Source organism: Lampris incognitus, chromosome 2 (genome assembly GCF_029633865.1).
Source record: "Lampris incognitus isolate fLamInc1 chromosome 2, fLamInc1.hap2, whole genome shotgun sequence".
In the NCBI taxonomy this organism is placed as follows: domain Eukaryota; kingdom Metazoa; phylum Chordata; class Actinopteri; order Lampriformes; family Lampridae; genus Lampris; species Lampris incognitus.
Window position 1 is genome coordinate 58140476 of NC_079212.1, and position 19531 is coordinate 58160006.

At 45.7% G+C, this 19531-nt stretch overlaps 1 protein-coding gene across 1 annotated transcript in view; it reads right to left on the reverse strand.

Annotated features, from left to right (window-relative positions):
* asxl1 (ASXL transcriptional regulator 1) overlaps nt 1-19531 on the reverse strand; it is a 119224-nt gene that overhangs the window by 86222 nt on the left and 13471 nt on the right. The window contains exon 2 of the mRNA XM_056273489.1: nt 6844-6926. Coding sequence (XP_056129464.1) covers nt 6844-6926 — 83 coding nt within the window. The remainder of the gene's footprint in view (nt 1-6843; nt 6927-19531) is intronic.

Genomic DNA, 19531 nt, shown 5'->3' on the forward strand with positions numbered 1-19531 from the left:
TAATGTAGAGCCCTACAGAGTTTTTCTTACCGCTTTTTTATCACTCACAATGTACAGCCCTATGGAGTCTTTGTTACAGCTCTTTTATCACTGACTTAATGTAGGGACCCTATGGAGTCTTTCTTACAGCTCTTTTACTACTGACTTAATGTAGGGCCCTGAGGAGTCTTTCTTACAGCTCTTTTGGTACTGACTTAATGTAGGGCCCTACGCAGTCTTTCTTACAGCTCTTTTAGCACTGACTTAATGTAGGGCCCTACGTAGTCTTTCTTACAGTTCTTTTAGCACTTACTTACACCTCTTTTATCACTTACTTAATGTAGGGCCCTATGGAGTCTTTCTTGCAGCTCTTTCAGCACTGACTTATTGTAGGGCCCTACGGAGACTTTCTTACAGCTCTTCTAGAACTGACTTAATGTAGGGCCCTACGGAGTCTTTGTTACAGCTCTTTTAGCACTGACTTAATGTAGCTCCCTACGGAGTCTTTCTTACAGCTCTTTTACTACTGACTTAATGTAGGGCCCTACGGAGTCTTTCTTACAGCTCTTTTGGCACTGACTTAATGTAGGGCCCTATGGAGTCTTTCTTACTGCTCTTTTACAACTGACTTAATGTAGGGCCGTACGGAGTCTTTCTTACAGCTCTTTTAGCACGGACTTAAGATAAGGCCCTACGGAGTCTTTGTTACAGCTCTTTTAGCACTGACAATGTAGGGCCTTACGGAGTCTTCCTTACTGCTCTTTTACCACTGACTTAATGAAGGGCCGTACGGAGTCTTTCTTACACCTCTTTTAGCACGGACTTAAGATAAGGCCCTACGGAGTCTTTCTTACAGCTATTCTAACACTGACTTAATGTAGGGCCATACAGTCTTTCTTACAGCTCTTTTACCACTGACTTAATGTAGGGCCCTACGGAGTCTTTCTTACAGCTCTTTTAGCACTGACTTAATGTAGGGCCCTACGGAGTCTTTCTTACAGTTCTTTTAGCACTTACTTACACCTCTTTTATCACTGACTTAATGTAGGGCCCTATGGAGTCTTTCTTGCAGCTCTTTTAGCACTGACTTATTGCAGGGCCCTACGGAGACTTTCTTACAGCTCTTCTAGCACTGACTTAATGTAGGGCCTATAGGAGCTTTTCTTACAGTTATTTTAGCACTTACTTACACCTCTTTTATCACTGACTTAATGTAGGGCAATACGGAGTCTTTCTTACAGCTCTTTTAGCACTGACTTAATGTAGCTCCCTACGGAGTCTTTCTTACAGCTCTTTTACTACTGACTTAATGTAGGGCCCTACGGAGTCTGTCTTACAGCTCTTTTGGCACTGACTTAATGTAGGGCCCTACGGAGTCTTTCTTACAGCTCTTTTAGCACTCACTTAATGTGGGGCCTTATGGAGTCTTTCTTACAGCTCCTTTAGCACTGACTTAATGTAGGGCCCTACGGTGTCCTTCTTACAGCTCTTCTAACACTGACTTAGGGCCCTACAGAGTCTTTCTTACAGCTCTTTTAGCACTGATTTAATGTAGGGCCTTACGGAGTCTTTCTTACAGCTCTTTTAGCACTGACTTAATGTAGAGCCCTACGGAGTTTTTCTTGAAGCTCTTTTATCACTGACTTAATGTAGGGCCCTACAGAGTCTTTCTTACAGCTCTTTCAGCGCTGACTTAATGTAGAGCCCTACAGAGTTTTTCTTACCGCTTTTTTATCACTCACAATGTACAGCCCTATGGAGTCTTTGTTACAGCTCTTTTATTACTGACTTAATGTAGGACCCTATGGAGTCTTTCTTACAGCTCTTTTACTACTGACTTAATGTAGAGCCCTACGGAGTCTTTCTTACAGCTCTTTTGGTACTGACTTAATGTAGGGCCCTACGCAGTCTTTCTTACAGCTCTTTTAGCACTGACTTAATGTAGGGCCCTACGGAGTCTTTCTTACAGTTCTTTTAGCACTTACTTACACCTCTTTTATCACTGACTTAATGTAGGGCCCTATGGAGTCTTTCTTGCAGCTCTTTCAGCACTGACTTATTGTAGGGCCCTACGGAGACTTTCTTACAGCTCTTCTAGCACTGACTTAATGTAGGGCCCTACGGAGCTTTTCTTACAGCTCTTTTACTACTGACTTAATGTAGGGCTCTACGGAGTGTTTGTTACAGCTCTTTTACTACCGACTTAATGTAGGGCCCTACGGAGTCTTTCTTACAGCTCTTCTAGCACTGACTTAATGTAGGGCCCTACGGAGTCTTTGTTAAAGCTCTTTTAGCACTGACTTAATGTAGCTCCCTACGGAGTCTTTCTTACAGCTCTTTTACTACTGACTTAATGTAGGGCCCTACTGAGTCTTTCTTACAGCTCTTTTGGCACTGACTTAATGTAAGGCCCTACGGAGTCTTTCTTACAGCTCTTCTAGCACTGACTGAATGTAGACTCTACGGAGTCTTTCTTACAGCTCTATTAGCACTGACTTACAGCTCTTTTAGCACTAACTTAATGTAGGGACCTACGGAGTCTTTCTTACAGCTCTTTTAGCACTCACTTAATGTAGGGCCCTATGGAGTCTTTCTTACAGCTCCTTTAGCACTGACTTAATGTAGGGCCCTACGGTGTCTTTCTTAGAGCTCTTCTAACACTGACTTAGGGCCCTACGGAGTCTTTCTTACAGCTCTTTTAGCAATGATTTAATGTAGGGCCTTACGGAGTCTTTCTTACAGCTCTTCTAGCACTGACTTAATGTAGACTCTACGGAGTCTTTCTTACAGCTCTATTAGCACTGACTTACAGCTCTTTTAGCACTAACTTAATGTAGGGCCCTACGGAGTCTTTCTTACAGCTCTTTTAGCACTGACTTAATGTAGGGCCCTACGGAGTTTTTCTTACAGCTCTTTTATCACTGACTTAATGTAGGGCCCTACAGAGTCTTTCTTACAGCTCTTTCAGCGCTGACTTAATGTAGAGCCCTACAGAGTTTTTCTTACCGCTTTTTTATCACTCACAATGTACAGCCCTATGGAGTCTTTGTTACAGCTCTTTTATCACTGACTTAATGTAGGACCATATGGAGTCTTTCTTACAGCTCTTTTACTACTGACTTAATGTAGGGCCCTAAGGAGTCTTTCTTACAGCTCTTTTAGCACTCACTTAATGTAGGGCCCTATGGAGTCTTTCTTACAGCTCCTTTAGCACTGACTTAATGTAGGGCCCTACGGTGTCTTTCTTACAGCTCTTCTAACACTGACTTAGGGCCCTACGGAGTCTTTCTTACAGCTCTTTTAGCACTGATTTAATGTAGGGCCTTACGGAGTCTTTCTTACAGCTCTTTTAGCACTGACTTAATGTAGGGCCCTACGGAGTTTTTCTTACAGCTCTTTTATCACTGACTTAATGTAGGGCCCTACATAGTCTTTCTTACAGCTCTTTCAGCGCTGTCTTAATGTAGAGCCCTACAGAGTTTTTCTTACCGCTTTTTTATCACTCATAATGTACAGCCCTATGGAGTCTTTGTTACAGCTCTTTTATGACTGACTTAATGTAGGACCCTATGGAGTCTTTCTTACAGCTCTTTTACTACTGACTTAATGTAGGGTCCTACGGAGTCTTTCTTACAGCTCTTTTGGTACTGACTTAATGTAGGGCCCTACGCAGTCTTTCTTTCAGCTCTTTTAGCACTGACTTAATGTAGGGCCCTACGAAGTCTTTGTTACAGCTCTTTTAGCACTGACTTAATGTAGCTCCCTACGGAGTCTTTCTTACAGCTCTTTTACTACTGACTTAATGTAGGGCCCTACGGAGTCTTTCTTACAGCTCTTTTGGCACTGACTTAATGTAGGGCCCTACGGAGTCTTTCTTACAGCTCTTCTAGCACTGACTTAATGTAAGCTCTACGGAGTCTTTCTTACAGCTCTATTAGCACTGACTTACAGCTCTTTTAGCACTAACTTAATGTAGGGCCCTACGGAGTCTTTCTTACAGCTCTTTTAGCACTCACTTAATGTTGGGCCCTATGGAGTCTTTCTTACAGCTCCTTTAGCACTGACTTAATGTAGGGCCCTACGGTGTCTTTGTTACAGCTCTTCTAACACTGACTTAGGGCCCCACGGAGTCTTTCTTGCAGCTCTTTACCACTGATTTAATGTAGGGCCTTACGGAGTCTTTCTTACAGCCCTTTTAGCACTGACTTAATGTAGAGCCCTACGGAGTTTTTCTTACAGCTCTTTTAGCACTGACTTAACGTAGGGCTCTACAGAGTGTTTCTTACAGCTCTTTTATCACTGACAATGTACAGCTCTACGGAGTCTTTCTTACAGCTCTTTTAGCACTTACTTACACCTCTTTTATCACTGACTTAATGTAGGACCCTATGGAGTCTTTCTTACAGCTCTTTTACTACTGACTTAATTTAGGGCCCTACGCAGTCTTTCTTACAGCTCTTCTAGCACTGACTTAATGTAGGGCCCTACAGAGTCTTTTTTTACAGCTCTTTTAGCACTGACTTAATGTAGCTCCCTACGGAGTCTGTCTTACAGCTCTTTTAGCACTGACTTAATGTAGGGCCCACGGAGTCTTTCATACAGCTCTTTTACTACTGACTTAATGTAGGGCCCTATGGAGTCTTTCTTACAGCTCTTTTAGCACTGACTTAATGTAGGGCCCTACGAAGTCTTTGTTACAGCTCTTTTAGCACTGACTTAATGTAGCTCCCTACGGAGTCTTTCTTACAGCTCTTTTACTACTGACTTAATGTAGGGCCCTACGGAGTCTTTCTTACAGCTCTTTTGGCACTGACTTAATGTAGGGCCCTACGGAGTCTTTCTTACAGCTCTTCTAGCACTGACTTAATGTAGGCTCTACGGAGTCTTTCTTACAGCTCTATTAGCACTGACTTACAGCTCTTTTATCACTAACTTAATGTAGGGCCCTACGGAGTCTTTCTTACAGCTCTTTTAGCACTCACTTAATGTTGGGCCCTATGGAGTCTTTCTTACAGCTCCTTTAGCACTGACTTAATGTAGGGCCCTATGGAGTCTTTCTTACAGCTCTTTTGGCACTGACTTAATGTAGGGCCCTACGTAGTCTTTCTTACATCTCTTTTAGCACCAACTTAATGTAGGGCCCTAAAGTCTTTCGTACAGCTCTTTTAGCACTGCCTTAATGTAGGGCCTTACGCAACCTTTCTTACAGCTCTTTTAGCACTGACTTAATGTAGGGCGTTATGGAGTCTTTGTTACAGCTCTTTTAAATTCACATTTTTGCAATTCCGTCTGTTATTCTGTTATCACACAACCTACAGGGCCCGACCTTAATGCTGCTGTCAGTGTTGCTTGCCCACGCCGGGCCACCACAGGACCCGACCTTAATGCTGTCATCACTGTCACTCGCCAACGCCGGGCCACCATAGGGCCAGACCTTAATGCTGCCATCAGTGTCGCAGGCCCACACCAGGCCACCATAGGGCCCGACCTTAATGAAGCCATCAGTGTCGCGGCCCACACCAGGCCACCATAGGGCCGGACCTTAATGCTGCCATCAGTGTCGCTGGCCCACACCAGGCCACCATAGGGCCCGACCTTAATGCAGCCATCAGTGTCGCTGGCCCACGCAGGGCCACCATAGGGCCAGAGCTTAATGCAGCCGTCAGTGTCGCTGGCCCACGCCGGGCCAACATAGGGCCTGACCTTAATGCTGCCGTCAGTGTCGCTGGCCAACGGCGGGCCATGGCACGGCCCAACCTTAATGCTGGCATCAGTGTCGCTGGCCCACGCCGGGCCACCATACGGCCCGACCTTAATGCTGCCATCAGTGTTGCTGGCCCACACCCGGCAACCATAGGGCCCGACATTAATGCTGCCGTCAGTGTCGCTGGCCCACGCCGGGCCAACATAGGGCCTGACCTTAATGCTGCCGTCAGTCTTGCTGCAAATAACAGCCTGCATACTGACAAGTTTACAGTCCTGTACAGATCCCTCCCCCCTTTTCTCCCCTATTGTACCCAGCCAACTACCCCACTCTTCCGAGCCACCCCGGCCGCTGCTCCACCCGCTCTGCCGATCCGGGGAGGGCTCCTCCCATACATGTGGAGTCGCCAGCTGCTTCTTTTCACCTGACAGTGAGGAGTTTCACCAGGGGGACGTAGCACATGGGAGGATCATGCTATTCCCCCCCAGTTCCCCCTCCCCCCTGAACAGGTGCCCCGACCGACCAGAGGAGGCGCTAGTGCAGTAACCAGAAAACATACCCACATCCGGCTTCCCACTCACAGACAACTGTGTCTGTTGGGAGGCCCGACCAAGCCGGAGGTAACACGGGGGTTGATCAAGTCAAATTTGTCCTAAAATGTCTGTAGTTCTAAACTTCTACAGAAGTTTAGAACTACAGACATTCTGGGATTTATCCGGCTGGAAACAAGTGCCCTTACACAGCCAGCTTAAATCTTGCCAACTCTTTTTTTTTTTTGGTTCGCTATGAGACTAGACCAGACTAGAAAGGATCCACTGAAAAACGACTGAGCCCGGCAGCTGAAAGTTAGACAAATGATTCAACTACGGGGAGGGTTGACATCATGACCACTAGGGATTAACAACATATTTGGAAAGCAAGAGCAATGAATGCAATGTCCACTGGTTGTCATCACCTAAACCCTCCCCAGAGTTCACCAACTGGTCCAGACAGAAAGTGTGCTCTCAACTCATACCAACAGCAGCTTTTCCACATCTACATCAAGAGCAACATCCAAGCTCATGAGATGTAGGGCTAGCTGTGCAAGGCTTTTTAACAAGTGGTTGAGCTCATAACTCAAGCTGTGCATGTGTTTGCATGTATGCATGTGTTCTTCTAACCTCATTTCCTTGAGCCCCTTGGTCTGGATGACGTGCAGGATTTGTTTTGGAGTCATTGGAGCATCAGAGAAGTTCTCCAAAACCTGTAATACACAAAGTTCAAAAAGTAATGACCAGCAATGAATATACACTACCGTTCAAAAGTTTGGGATCACCCAAACAATTTCGTGTTTTCCATGAAAAGTCACACTTATTCACCACCATATGTTGTGAAATGAATAGAAAATAGAGTCAAGACATTGACAAGGTTAGAAATAATGATTTGTATTTGAAATAAGATTTTTTTTACATCAAACTTTGCTTTCGTCAAAGAATCCTCCATTTGCAGCAATTACAGCATTGCAGACCTTTGGCATTCTAGCTGTTAATTTGTTGAGGTAATCTGGAGAAATTGCACCCCACGCTTCCAGAAGCAGCTCCCACAAGTTGGATTGGTTGGATGGGCACTTCTTTGAGCAGATTGAGTTTCTGGAGCATCACATTTGTGGGGTCAATTAAACGCTCAAAATGGCCAGAAAAAGAGAACTTTCATCTGAAACTCGACAGTCTATTCTTGTTCTTAGAAATGAAGGCTATTCCATGCGAGAAATTGCTAAGAAATTGAAGATTTCCTACACCGGTGTGTACTACTCCCTTCAGAGGACAGCACAAACAGGCTCTAACAGGTACTATTTAATGAAGATGCCAGTTGGGGACCTGTGAGGCGTCTGTTTCTCAAACTAGAGACTCTAATGTACTTATCTTCTTGCTCAGTTGTGCAACGCGGCCTCCCACTTCTTTTTCTACTCTGGTTAGAGCCTGTTTGTGCTGTCCTCTGAAGGGAGTAGTACACACCGGTGTAGGAAATCTTCAATTTCTTAGCAATTTCTCGCATGGAATAGCCTTCATTTCTAAGAACAAGAATAGACTGTCGAGTTTCAGATGAAAGTTCTCTTTTTCTGGCCATTTTGAGCGTTTAATTGACCCCACAAATGTGATGCTCCAGAAACTCAATCTGCTCAAAGAAGTGCCCATCCAACCAATCCAACTTGTGGGAGCTGCTTCTGGAAGCGTGGGGTGCAATTTCTCCAGATTACCTCAACAAATTAACAGCTAGAATGCCAAAGGTCTGCAATGCTGTAATTGCTGTAAATGGAGGATTCTTTGACGAAAGCAAAGTTTGATGTAAAAAAAATCTTATTTCAAATACAAATCATTATTTCTAACCTTGTCAATGTCTTGACTCTATTTTCTATTCATTTCACAACATATGGTGGTGAATAAGTGTGACTTTTCATGGAAAACACGAAATTGTTTGGGTGATCCCAAACTTTTGAACGGTAGTGTACATGCCACTGATGACAGGCCAATGAACCAAAGTGAGTACATAACAGAAAACTATGATGGCTCAACTAACCAAAACCAGATTTTGACAGGTTAAAAAGGGAATCTGGAAGATTCTAATGCGGTCTTTGGTGTTATACACTTGCTAGGATTCATTTCCACACAACAGAGCATAAAACATGTCACTACCTCTGCAACATTTGGGACTGTGGGAGGTAAGATATACAAAGACACACTTGCATTTCTTCATATTACTGCAAATGCGAGAGCTTAAACCGCTGGCCGTTAGCAGAATCGTAACTGTGACATCTCGTTCAGCAGAAGACAGTAACTCAACACACGTCAGTAAGCCTCTTGGTTCTATGATAACACACAGCAGGACACAGGTATAAATGAGCCACTTCATGGACAAATGTGTTTAAAATGCAATACCAGAGTCAAAATGAGTAAAAAAATATATAATGATGCAAATAATGCAAAACTCAAAAGGTTTTGCAACCATCCCCAAGCAAGGAGTAACTTTAAGATAGTGGCGTGGCAGTCTATTCTGTTGCATTACATTTACATTACAGTCATTTAGCTGATGCTTTTATCCAAAGCGAGTTACAAAAAGTGCATTTAACGTAGGAAATCAGGAGAACTACTAGTCATCAGAGGTCATAAGTGCATCTAAACAAGCATCTAAGAGCAAAACCAGTGCTAAAGTAAAAGCGCAAAAGATTTTTTTTTTTTTTTTTAAATGAGTGAATACAATAAGTGCTAAGAACAAGTAACAGGGTAGCAGTTCTTCAAGAGGTGAGTTTTCAACCTGCGCCGAAAGATGGGCAGCGACTCCGCTGTCCTGACATCGCTGGGGAGTTCATTCCACCACTGTGGGGCCAGGACAGAAAAGAGCCGTGACCGGGTCGATTGGCAGCAGGGGCCTCTGAACGATGGGGCAACCAGGCGTCCCGAGGCAGCAGAGCGAAGTGGTCAGGTGGGGGTGTAGGGCTTGACCATGGCCTGGAGATAGGAAGGAGCTGTTCCTTTCACTGCCCTGTAGGCTAGCACCAGAGTCTTAAACTTGATGCGAGCAGCTACTGGGAGCCAGTGTAGGGGTATGAGAAGGGGAGTTGTGTGGGAGAACTTAGGGCAGTTGAACACCAGATGAGCTGCAGCTTTCTGAACAAGCTCCAGAGGTCTGATGGGCGACATTGGGGTGCCAGCAAGGAGGGAGTTGCCGTAGTCCAGCCGAGAGATGACCAGAGCCTGGATGAGCACCTGTGCCATCTTGTCGGTGAGGAATGGGCGAATCCTCCTGATGTTATAGAGGAGAAATCTGCAAGAACGAGCAACCAATGCAACGTTTGCAGCAAACGACAGTTGGTCGTCCAGGATCACACCCAGATTCCTCGCAGTCCGAGTTGGCATCACCACAGTGTTGTCAATGGTGATGGCCAGGTCTCGGTGCGGGCAACCTTTCCCCGGGAGGAACATCCGCTCTGTCTTGTCCAGACTGAGCTTCAGGTGGTGTGTCGCCATCCACTCCGAGATGTCAGTCAGGCACACAGCAATGTGTGTCTCTACTTGTGTGTCAGAGGGAAGAAAGGACAAGATCAGCTGGGTGTCATCAGCATAACAATTGTAAGAGAAGTCATGCAAGCGAATAACAGAACCCAGGGATGTCGTGTACATGGAGAAAAGGAGAGGACTCAGAACCGAACCCTGTGGAACGCCTTTAGTCAGTCTGCGAGGCTCCGACACAGATCCCCTCCATGTCACCTGGTAGGAGCGACCCGTCAGATAGGATACAAACATTGAGAGTGCAGAGCCTGTGACACTCAGCCCCTCGAGAGTAGAGAGGAGGATCTGGTGGTTCAGCATGTCGAACGCAGCTGACAGTAGTTAAGTGATGGTTTCTTGAGAAAGGTTGTGACTCTAGCAGTCTTGAAGGCAGATGGAAAGCATCCTGCATGGAGGGAGGTGTTGATGAGGTGGGTTAGAAAGGGGAAGCGTTCAGGTGCTATAGACTGAAGAACAGGGGAGGGGACCGGGTCAAGAGAGCATGTGGTGGGGCGACTGGATGTGATGAGGTTGGGGACCTCGTCGGGGGAGAGGGGAGCGAGGTGGGATAGGGTGGGACGTGGAGAAGTGAGGGAAGGAGCAGAGGGTGGGATAGTGCAAACAGCACTAACCGGGTGGTGAGAAAAGGAGGATCTGATGTCGTTTACCTTCTTGTCAAAGAAGTTAGCGAAGTCATCAGGGAGAAGGGAGGAAGTAGGAGGAGGAGGTGGGGGTGGAAGAAGTGTAGAGAAGGTTTCAAAGAGTTTCTTAGGATTAGAGGCAGAGGATAGGATTTCAGAGTGATAGAAGGCAGCCTTAGCATCAGAAAGGGAGGAGGAGAAAGTGGAAAGAAAAGATTGGAAGTTGAGAAGGTCCTCGGAGTTTGCCTTTTGTCCATTTGCGCTCTGCCTGTCTTAGGCTCCATCTATCAGTACGTACTGAGTCGGACAGCCAAGGGGCAGGTGGAGTTGGGCGTGCAGGCCTGGAGGTGAGGGGATAGAGAGAAGAAGATCAGTAGCAGTGTCAGGGGGTAGGAGAGAGAAAGATTCAGGTGTAGGGAGGATAGAGGTAACAGAGGAAGAAAGATCAGTGGCAGAGAGAGAGCAGAGGTGTCTATGGGTGGAAATCATGTGGGTAGGGGGAGTGAAGAGAGGGAGAGAGAATAGTACATGAAATAGTGGTCAGAGAGCTGGAGGGGAGTAACAGAGAGATTGGAAATAGGACAGTGTCTAGTAAAGTTAAGGTCCAGCTGGTTGCCGGCCTTGTGGGTAGGAGGAGAGGGTGAGAGGTGAAGGTCAAAGGAGGGGAGGAAAGAGAGAAGAGGATCTAGCTTGTCAGTATGGCTGTTGAAGTCACCGAGAAGGGTAAGTGCAGAGTCATCAACAGGGAAGTGCGAGACAAGTGTGTCAAGCTCCTCCAGAAACTCACGAAGGGGCCCTGGTGGGCGGTACACAACCACAATGGTGAGTTTGACTGGATAAGAGACAGTAACAGCATGAAATTCAAAAGAGGGCAGAGAAAATTGTGGAATGGAAACAAGAGAGTATTTCCATTTCCGGGAAATTAGCAGGCCAGTACCATCACCTCGCCTCCCAGCTCTGGGAGTGTGAGAAAAAGATTACAACATGGGGATCACTGATTCGAATCCCCGTGTTACCTCCGGCTTGGTCGGGCATCTCTACAGACACAATTGGCCGTGCCTGTGGGTGGGAAGCCGCATGTCAGTATGTGTCCTGGTCACTGCACTAGCACCTCCTCTGGTAGGTCGGGGCGCCTGTCTGGGGGGGGGGGACTGGGGGGAATAACGTGATCCTCCCACATGCTACGTCCCCCTGGTGAAACTCCTCACTGTCAGGTGAAAAGAAGCAGTTGGTGACTTCATGTGTATTGGAGGAGGCATGTCGTAGTCTGCAGCCCTCCCCGGATCGGCAGAGGAGGGTGGAGCAGAGACCAGGACGGCTTGGAAGAGTGGGGTAATTGGCCAAGTACAATTGGGGAGAAAAAGGGTGAAAAAAAAAAGATCATGAAGTAATAATCATCATAATACAACAACACAGAGAAAAGCAACAGAATGAACAGCTACAAAACAGGGGGACACACAACACCTGGTGGTTTCAACAACGTTACAGTGTAACACCATCCATCCATCCATCCATCCAAACCGCTTATCCCGCACTCAGGGTCGCAGGGATGCTGCAGCCTATCCAAGCAGTCACCGGGTGGCAGGCAGGGAGACACTCTGGACAGGCCACCAGGTCATCACAGGGCTCTCTCTCTCTCTCTCTCTCTCTCTCTCTCTCTCTCTCTCTCTCTCTCTCTCTCTCTCTCTCTCTCTCTCTCTCTCTCTCTCTCTCTCTCTCTCTCTTCTCTCTCTCTCCCTCTCTCTCTCTCTCTCTCTCTCTCTCACACACACACACACACACACACACACACACATTCACACCTAGGGACAATTTAGTACGGTGAGTCACCTGACCTACATGTCTTTGGACTGCGGGAGGAAACCGGAGCCCCCGGAGGAAACCCATGCAGACACGCAGACACGGGGAGAACATGCAAACTCCACACAGAGGACGACCTGGGACGCCCCCCCAAGGTTGGACTACTCCCAGGCTGGAACCCAGGACCTTCTTGCTTTGAGGCGACCTGCACATGGCAGCTTTTTATGTTGAGGCTGATGCGCCTGCAGCCACCACACGGACCTTGGCAGGGAGTGGCCAAAGTCCAATGGCATGGAGAACCAGGACGATTGGGGACCACCCCCTGTTGCAGCCTTCATCCACCTTCACTGGCATTGTCTTCCACCAGTTCCGCTATTTTAGTCTTTGTGTTGGATCATGCTTCATCTGGAACCTGCCCCTTGACCTATCCGCCCTGGGTGACCCTACCAGGAGCCAGGCTCCTGACGGCATACTTCTCAGGGTTCGACATTAACCATGGCCCAATGGCCCATGGCAATAAAAAGTTACCCTTTGGCCACCATATATCCCCAGTAGGTGGCCCCCTGCTGCCACCAAGTCAAGGTTAAAAAAAAAAAAAAAAACAACAACAAAAAAAACACTGCCCTTCGCAAACGCAACGTCACAGTTCAACTAACATCCCGATTCATTCGCGCCTTTTAATTCAACATTCTACGATAACAGCTAACAATAACTTAATTTTACTCATCGCTGGCTAGCTGCCGATATGTCGGGGCTGCTGAAGTATGGCTTTACTAAGCCTGACGTTACTCAAGCTGCGAACACGATCCCTACAGAAGAGCCAGAAGCACAAAAGGCGGACTATGAAAAAAAAAAGGCAATGAAAATTTAGGAGTGAATGGAAGCAAGAGTTTAAGTGGCTAGAATACGGCACATCTAAGGATGTAATGTATTGCGGTGTGCCGCCAGTTTCCTCAACAAGCCGAGAAGTCTAGCTCATTTTTCATCGGAAACAATGCCTTCAGGAAACACCACATCACAATTCATGGAAAAAGTGGACAACACTTAAGGTGCACAGCTGCACACCTTGCAGTTACATCGCCTGAAAATACACCCACGGTGAGACAAATACATCAAATGGAGAGTGGATAACGGGAGAAAATTATTAAAAATTTCAACATCGCATACTATTCTGTACGCAAGGCTCAGCGTTTTCGGGTTTACTGATTTTCACCGAAAAATACCCGGTTTAAACTGATTTTCACCTGGATTTCATGCTTCCACGGAGCCAAAACTTGTTCCTGTTCGTGTGAGGTTATGTAACAGTGTCCTCTTGTGGTGAATGCTGGATGGCTTTGAAAACTAAGAACCGAAAACGTTGAGCCTTGTCTGTACGTAACGAAATCGCATTCAGTGCTTTCCCTGGGCTTATCGAACTCCGTATCAAGAATGGCATGGACATGGTGCATGGATATGCAAACAACAAAGCCATAGCAAGGTGGGTTGGTTTAATTCTAATCTAGTTAGCTAGCTAGCTGGTTAGGTTTATATGCTGCAAATTAACATAGTGCTAACGCTACTACGTAGAGCAGCTACCTAAATTTATTGGACAAATAATGTAACGTTAGCTACTCTTCATCAGCAGTAGGCTATTGTTGGCTAACTCGCATAGCATATTTTCTGTTTGTATTGTAAGCTAGTTGATCATAGTTAATGGTGTTAACATTATTGTCGGCAACTTTACTGCTGTAGATTCATTCCCCACATCTACAATGACATCTGAAAACCAACTTTACTGCTGTAGATTCATTCCCCACATCTACAACGACATCTGGGAACCAACACTGGAGAACCTGTGCCAAGCCTGCTATATTTCGGTTCTTGCGGATTATATTCTACTGCTTTTTGTAATGTTTTTATTAAACACATGACTGACGCTGGGACAATGCTGGGAGGGAGGGAGCAAGCAAGCGAGACAGTATGAGGCAGAGGGATGCGAAAAAGACTGAACTGAGACAGTGACAGAATATATGTACCATATGTTTACAAAAACCTGCATTTTCAATTTAAATAATTATAAAATAAATATTAACCCATGTATTTTGACAATTTTGGCTACAGTTACAAGTATGTGTTATAGGTTTTCTACTGCTTTTTGTAATATTTTTATTGCAGACATGACTGGCAGGCACAATGCTGGGAGGGAGGGAGGGAGGGAGGCAGGGATGGAGGGAGCGAGAGAGAGCGTGTATGAGGCAGAGGCAGGGGGGTGCTAAAAACAGACTGTGAACTAAGAGAGAGAATATGTATGTATGTTTACAAATGACCTTGAGTTTTCAATTTAAATAAATAGTCATATATTTCCATTTTGTTGATGTCTTTTCGTTTGTTGATGTGTCACAGTGTTAAGTTGTGTTAAATTGCCTTTTCTTTGTTTTTACATTTGGGCCACCAAAAATGTACTTTGGCCACCAAATTTAGGGGCTCGCCCACCAAATTTGGGGGCTTGGTGGCCCATGGGACCAGTGCTTAAAAATATCAGCATCTATCCCTGCTTCTTAGGATCATTAGTACACACAAGCTTCTCAACCACAACAAGGTGGCGATCCAGGACAACACACACCCACCCACCCACCCACCCACCCACCCACCCACACACACACACACACACACACACACACACACACACACACACACACACACACACACACACACACACACACACACACACACACACACACACACACACACACACACACACACACACACACACACCTCCTCTTTCTGACAAAAAAAACAAACGTTTTGGCGGCGTAAACAAAAGCTACAGATACCACTTAGAGAAGAAGCTCTTAGGTGAGGCCTCCACACTAAAACACAAGCACTGAGCAACACCACATGATGGAGAGCTGCTCGCATGCACTACTGTGTTAGAGAGAGACAGACAGAGAGAGACAGAGACAGAGGGAGACAGAGAGAGAGGGAGATAGAGAGAGGGAGGGAGAGAGAGACCGAGAGAGACGGAGACAGAGAGACAGAGACAGAGGGGGAGACAGAGAGAGAGGGAGGAGAGAGGGAGACAGAGAGACAAACAGAGAGACAGAGAGAGGGAGAAAGAGAGACAGAGAGAGAGAGGGAGACAGACAGAGAGAGACAGAGACAGACACAGAGAGAGAGGGGGGGGTAGAAGGTGGACTAGTAACACAGCCTAGTCTATTGCACGCCATGTTTCTGTAAATTATTTATAACTTATTCAGACTGCTGCTTTGTCACTTTTTGACCCGCCTACCCAAACCTGTGATCTTTTCTTGCAAAAAGGGCAGGACGGTGGCGCAGTGGTTAGCACTGTTGCCTCACAGCAAGAAGGTCCTGGGTTCAAACCCCAGGCCGTCCCAGGTCCTTTCTGTTTGGAGTTTGCATGTTCTAACCAGAAATGTTTCTCACAGTGGGGGAAGCTGATGGACAAGCACTGAAGGTGCCAAAGGTGCAAAGCCCACCAGAGGGGGGTCCAGGGGAAATTCTGAAAACGTACTTTTTAAATGGTGCATTCTGGTGCATTTGAAATGAATAAAGGTGCCACAAAAACATATTTTTAGTACATATTTTAACCTTTATAACTGTACATGTAGCAATTATACTGTTTTTTCTTTTTAGTTGATTTCTGTAATCACCTGACCACACATTATGAAGAGAATGACTGCAGAAATAAATGTCTATGCTTTATTTCTTTAAACAAATTTAAAAACAGTTTTGATGATCCTGTGTATGGCAGTTACCATACACAGGATGAATACGTATTTTATAGAATATTCTATTTTCATTATTTTATTCCAAATAATTCAGGATATTTCTTTGATATTCACCTTTCAAGTGCTTTATAAAATATTTTGGCTCACTGCATGAACACTAATAAAACTACTTTTTCAGGAATGTGTGCATATGCCTACACATTTCAGTCATTTGACTATGATAAGTGGAATTGTTTATGATGTATCAGGGATAAGAACTGAATCTTGGTGATAAATTGTGAAAATATTCAGCTGCCTTCCGTTTTTCCTTAGTTTTAATGGTATTGAAATTAATTAATTAAGTGTTTCTCCAGTTCAAAAAGGAAAGGTTTGGTACCAGAATATTACAAGCAGCAATTGGTTGATTCTGCATTACGTCATATAATAATAGGCTTAATGCATGGTCTGCCACAAACGTAAATACGGTTACTTAACGTGAAAAAAAAATCAGATTAAAAAATACTCAATGGTACATTGTAAGAATGATAAAGATTACTTTGCAACCCTATTTTTCAAGAATTTGCCATAGTTGTAAAGAACCTTCTCATAAGAACATTGACAACATCGACAATGCCATGTGAGTGACAACAGCACAAGAGCGTGTCAGTTAATGTTTATTTCTACATTTGTAATCACCTGTCACTTGGAAAACAACCAGAAGAATCATTTTTCATTTCCGACCTTCTCTTCAAGAACCCCAGGATTGGTAGTTGCAATGTCGCGGCCACTCATTCTCTCAGTGCTTTTGACAGGATGTTTTGAAACATGATAGGCTAAAGGCTCTAAAAGAGCCCCAGGATCATTAGTTGCAGCGTCGTGGCTACTGGTTTTCTCTGTCCTTTTCACAGGATGTTTTGAAACGTGATAGGCTAAAGGCTTGAAAAGAACCCCAGGATCGGTAGTTGCGACGTCGCGGCCACTGGTTTTCTCTGTCCTTTTCACAGGATGTTTTGAAACATGATAGGCTAAAGGCTCGAAAAGAACCCCAGGATCGGTAGTTGCGACGACACGGCTACTGGTTTTCTCGGTCCTTTCCACAGGATGTTTTGAAACATGATAGGCTAAAGGCTCGAAAAGAACCCCAGGATCGGTAGTTGCGACGACACGGCTACTGGTTTTCTCGGTCCTTTCCACAGGATGTTTTGAAACGTGATAGGCTAAAGGCTCTAAAAGAACCCCAGGATCGGTAGTTGCGACGTTGCGGCTACTCGTTCTCTCAGTGCTTTTGACAGGATGTTTTGAAACGTGATAGGCTAAGAGCCCCAGGATCAGTAGTTGCGACGTCGCGGCTACTCGTTCTCTCAGTGCTTTTGACAGGATGTTTTGAAACGTTATAGGCTAAGAGCCCCAGGATCAGTAGTTGCGACGTTGCGGCTACTCGTTCTCTCAGTGCTTTTGACAGGATGTTTTGAAACGTGATAGGCTAAGAGCCCCAGGATCAGTAGTTGCGACGTCGCGGCTACTCGTTCTCTCAGTGCTTTTGACAGGATGTTTTGAAACGTTATAGGCTAAGAGCCCCAGGATCAGTAGTTGCGACGTTGCGGCTACTCGTTCTCTCAGTGCTTTTGACAGGATGTTTTGAAACATGATAGGCTAAAGGCTCTAAAAGAGCCCCAGGATCAGTAGTTGCAACATCGTGGCTACTGGTTTTCTCTGTCCTTTTCACGGGATGTTTTGAAACGTGATAGGCTAAAGGCTCGAAAAGAACCCCAGGATCGGTAGTTGCGACGTCGCGGCTACTGGTTTTCCCGGTCCTTTCCACAGGATGTTTTGAAACGTGATAGGCTAAAGGCTCTAAAAGAGCCCCAGGATCGGTAGTTGCGACGTTGTGGCTATTCGTTCTCTCAGTGCTTTCGACAGGATGTTTTGAAATGCGATAGGCTAAAGGCTCGAAAAGAGCCCCAGGATCGGTAGTTGCGACGTCGCGGCTACTGGTTTTCTCGATCCTTTCCACAGAATGTTTTGAAATATGATAGGCTAAAGGCTCTAAAAGAGCCCCAGGATCGGTAGTTGTGACGTCGCGGCTACTCGTTCTCTCAGTGCTTTTGACAGGATGTTTTGAAACATGATAGGCTAAAGGCTCTAAAAGAGCCCCAGGATCAGTAGTTGCGATGTTGCGACTACTGGTTTTCTCAGTCCTTTTCACAGGATGTTTTGAAACGTGATAGGCTAAAGGCTCTAAAAGAACCCCAGGATCGGTAGTTGTGACGTCACGGCTACTTGTTCTCTCGGTGCTTTTGACAGGATGTTTTGAAACATGATAGGCTAAAGGCTCTAAAAGAGCCCCAGGATCAGTAGTTGCAATGTCGCGGCTACTGGTTTTCTCAGTCCTTTTCACAGGATGTTTTGAAACGTGATAGGCTAAAGGCTCTAAAAGAACCGCAGGATCGGTAGTTGCGACGTAGCGGCTACTGGTTTTCTCAGTCCTTTTCACAGGATGTTTTGAAACGTGATAGGCTAAAGGCTCTAAAAGAACCCCAGGATCGGTAGTTGTGACGTCACGGCTACTTGTTCTCTCGGTGCTTTTGACAGGATGTTTTGAAACATGATAGGCTAAAGGCTCTAAAAGAGCCCCAGGATCGGTAGTTGCGACGTTGTGGCTATTCGTTCTCTCAGTGCTTTCGACAGGATGTTTTGAAATGCGATAGGCTAAAGGCTCGAAAAGAGCCCCAGGATCGGTAGTTGCGACGTCGCGGCTACTGGTTTTCTCGATCCTTTCCACAGAATGTTTTGAAATATGATAGGCTAAAGGCTCTAAAAGAGCCCCAGGATCGGTAGTTGTGACGTCGCGGCTACTCGTTCTCTCAGTGCTTTTGACAGGATGTTTTGAAACATGATAGGCTAAAGGCTCTAAAAGAGCCCCAGGATCAGTAGTTGCGATGTTGCGACTACTGGTTTTCTCAGTCCTTTTCACAGGATGTTTTGAAACGTGATAGGCTAAAGGCTCTAAAAGAACCCCAGGATCGGTAGTTGTGACGTCACGGCTACTTGTTCTCTCGGTGCTTTTGACAGGATGTTTTGAAACATGATAGGCTAAAGGCTCTAAAAGAGCCCCAGGATCAGTAGTTGCAATGTCGCGGCTACTGGTTTTCTCAGTCCTTTTCACAGGATGTTTTGAAACGTGATAGGCTAAAGGCTCTAAAAGAACCGCAGGATCGGTAGTTGCGACGTAGCGGCTACTGGTTTTCTCAGTCCTTTTCACAGGATGTTTTGAAACGTGATAGGCTAAAGGCTCTAAAAGAACCCCAGGATCGGTAGTTGTGACGTCACGGCTACTCGTTCTCTCGGTGCTTTTGACAGGATGTTTTGAAACATGATAGGCTAAAGGCTCTAAAAGAGCCCCAGGATCAGTAGTTGCAATGTCGCGGCTACTGGTTTTCTCAGTCCTTTTCACAGGATGTTTTGAAACGTGATAGGCTAAAGGCTCTAAAAGAACCGCAGGATCGGTAGTTGCGACGTAGCGGCTACTGGTTTTCTCGGTCCTTTTGACAGGATGTTTTAAAACGTGATAGGGTAAAGGCTCTAAAAGCATGACGTCTGCACGCTGAGACGTCTTTTGACACAGAGTAGCAGGAGAAAAGACCTCCGGGTTCTGAGCTAGGTGTCCTTAGACGT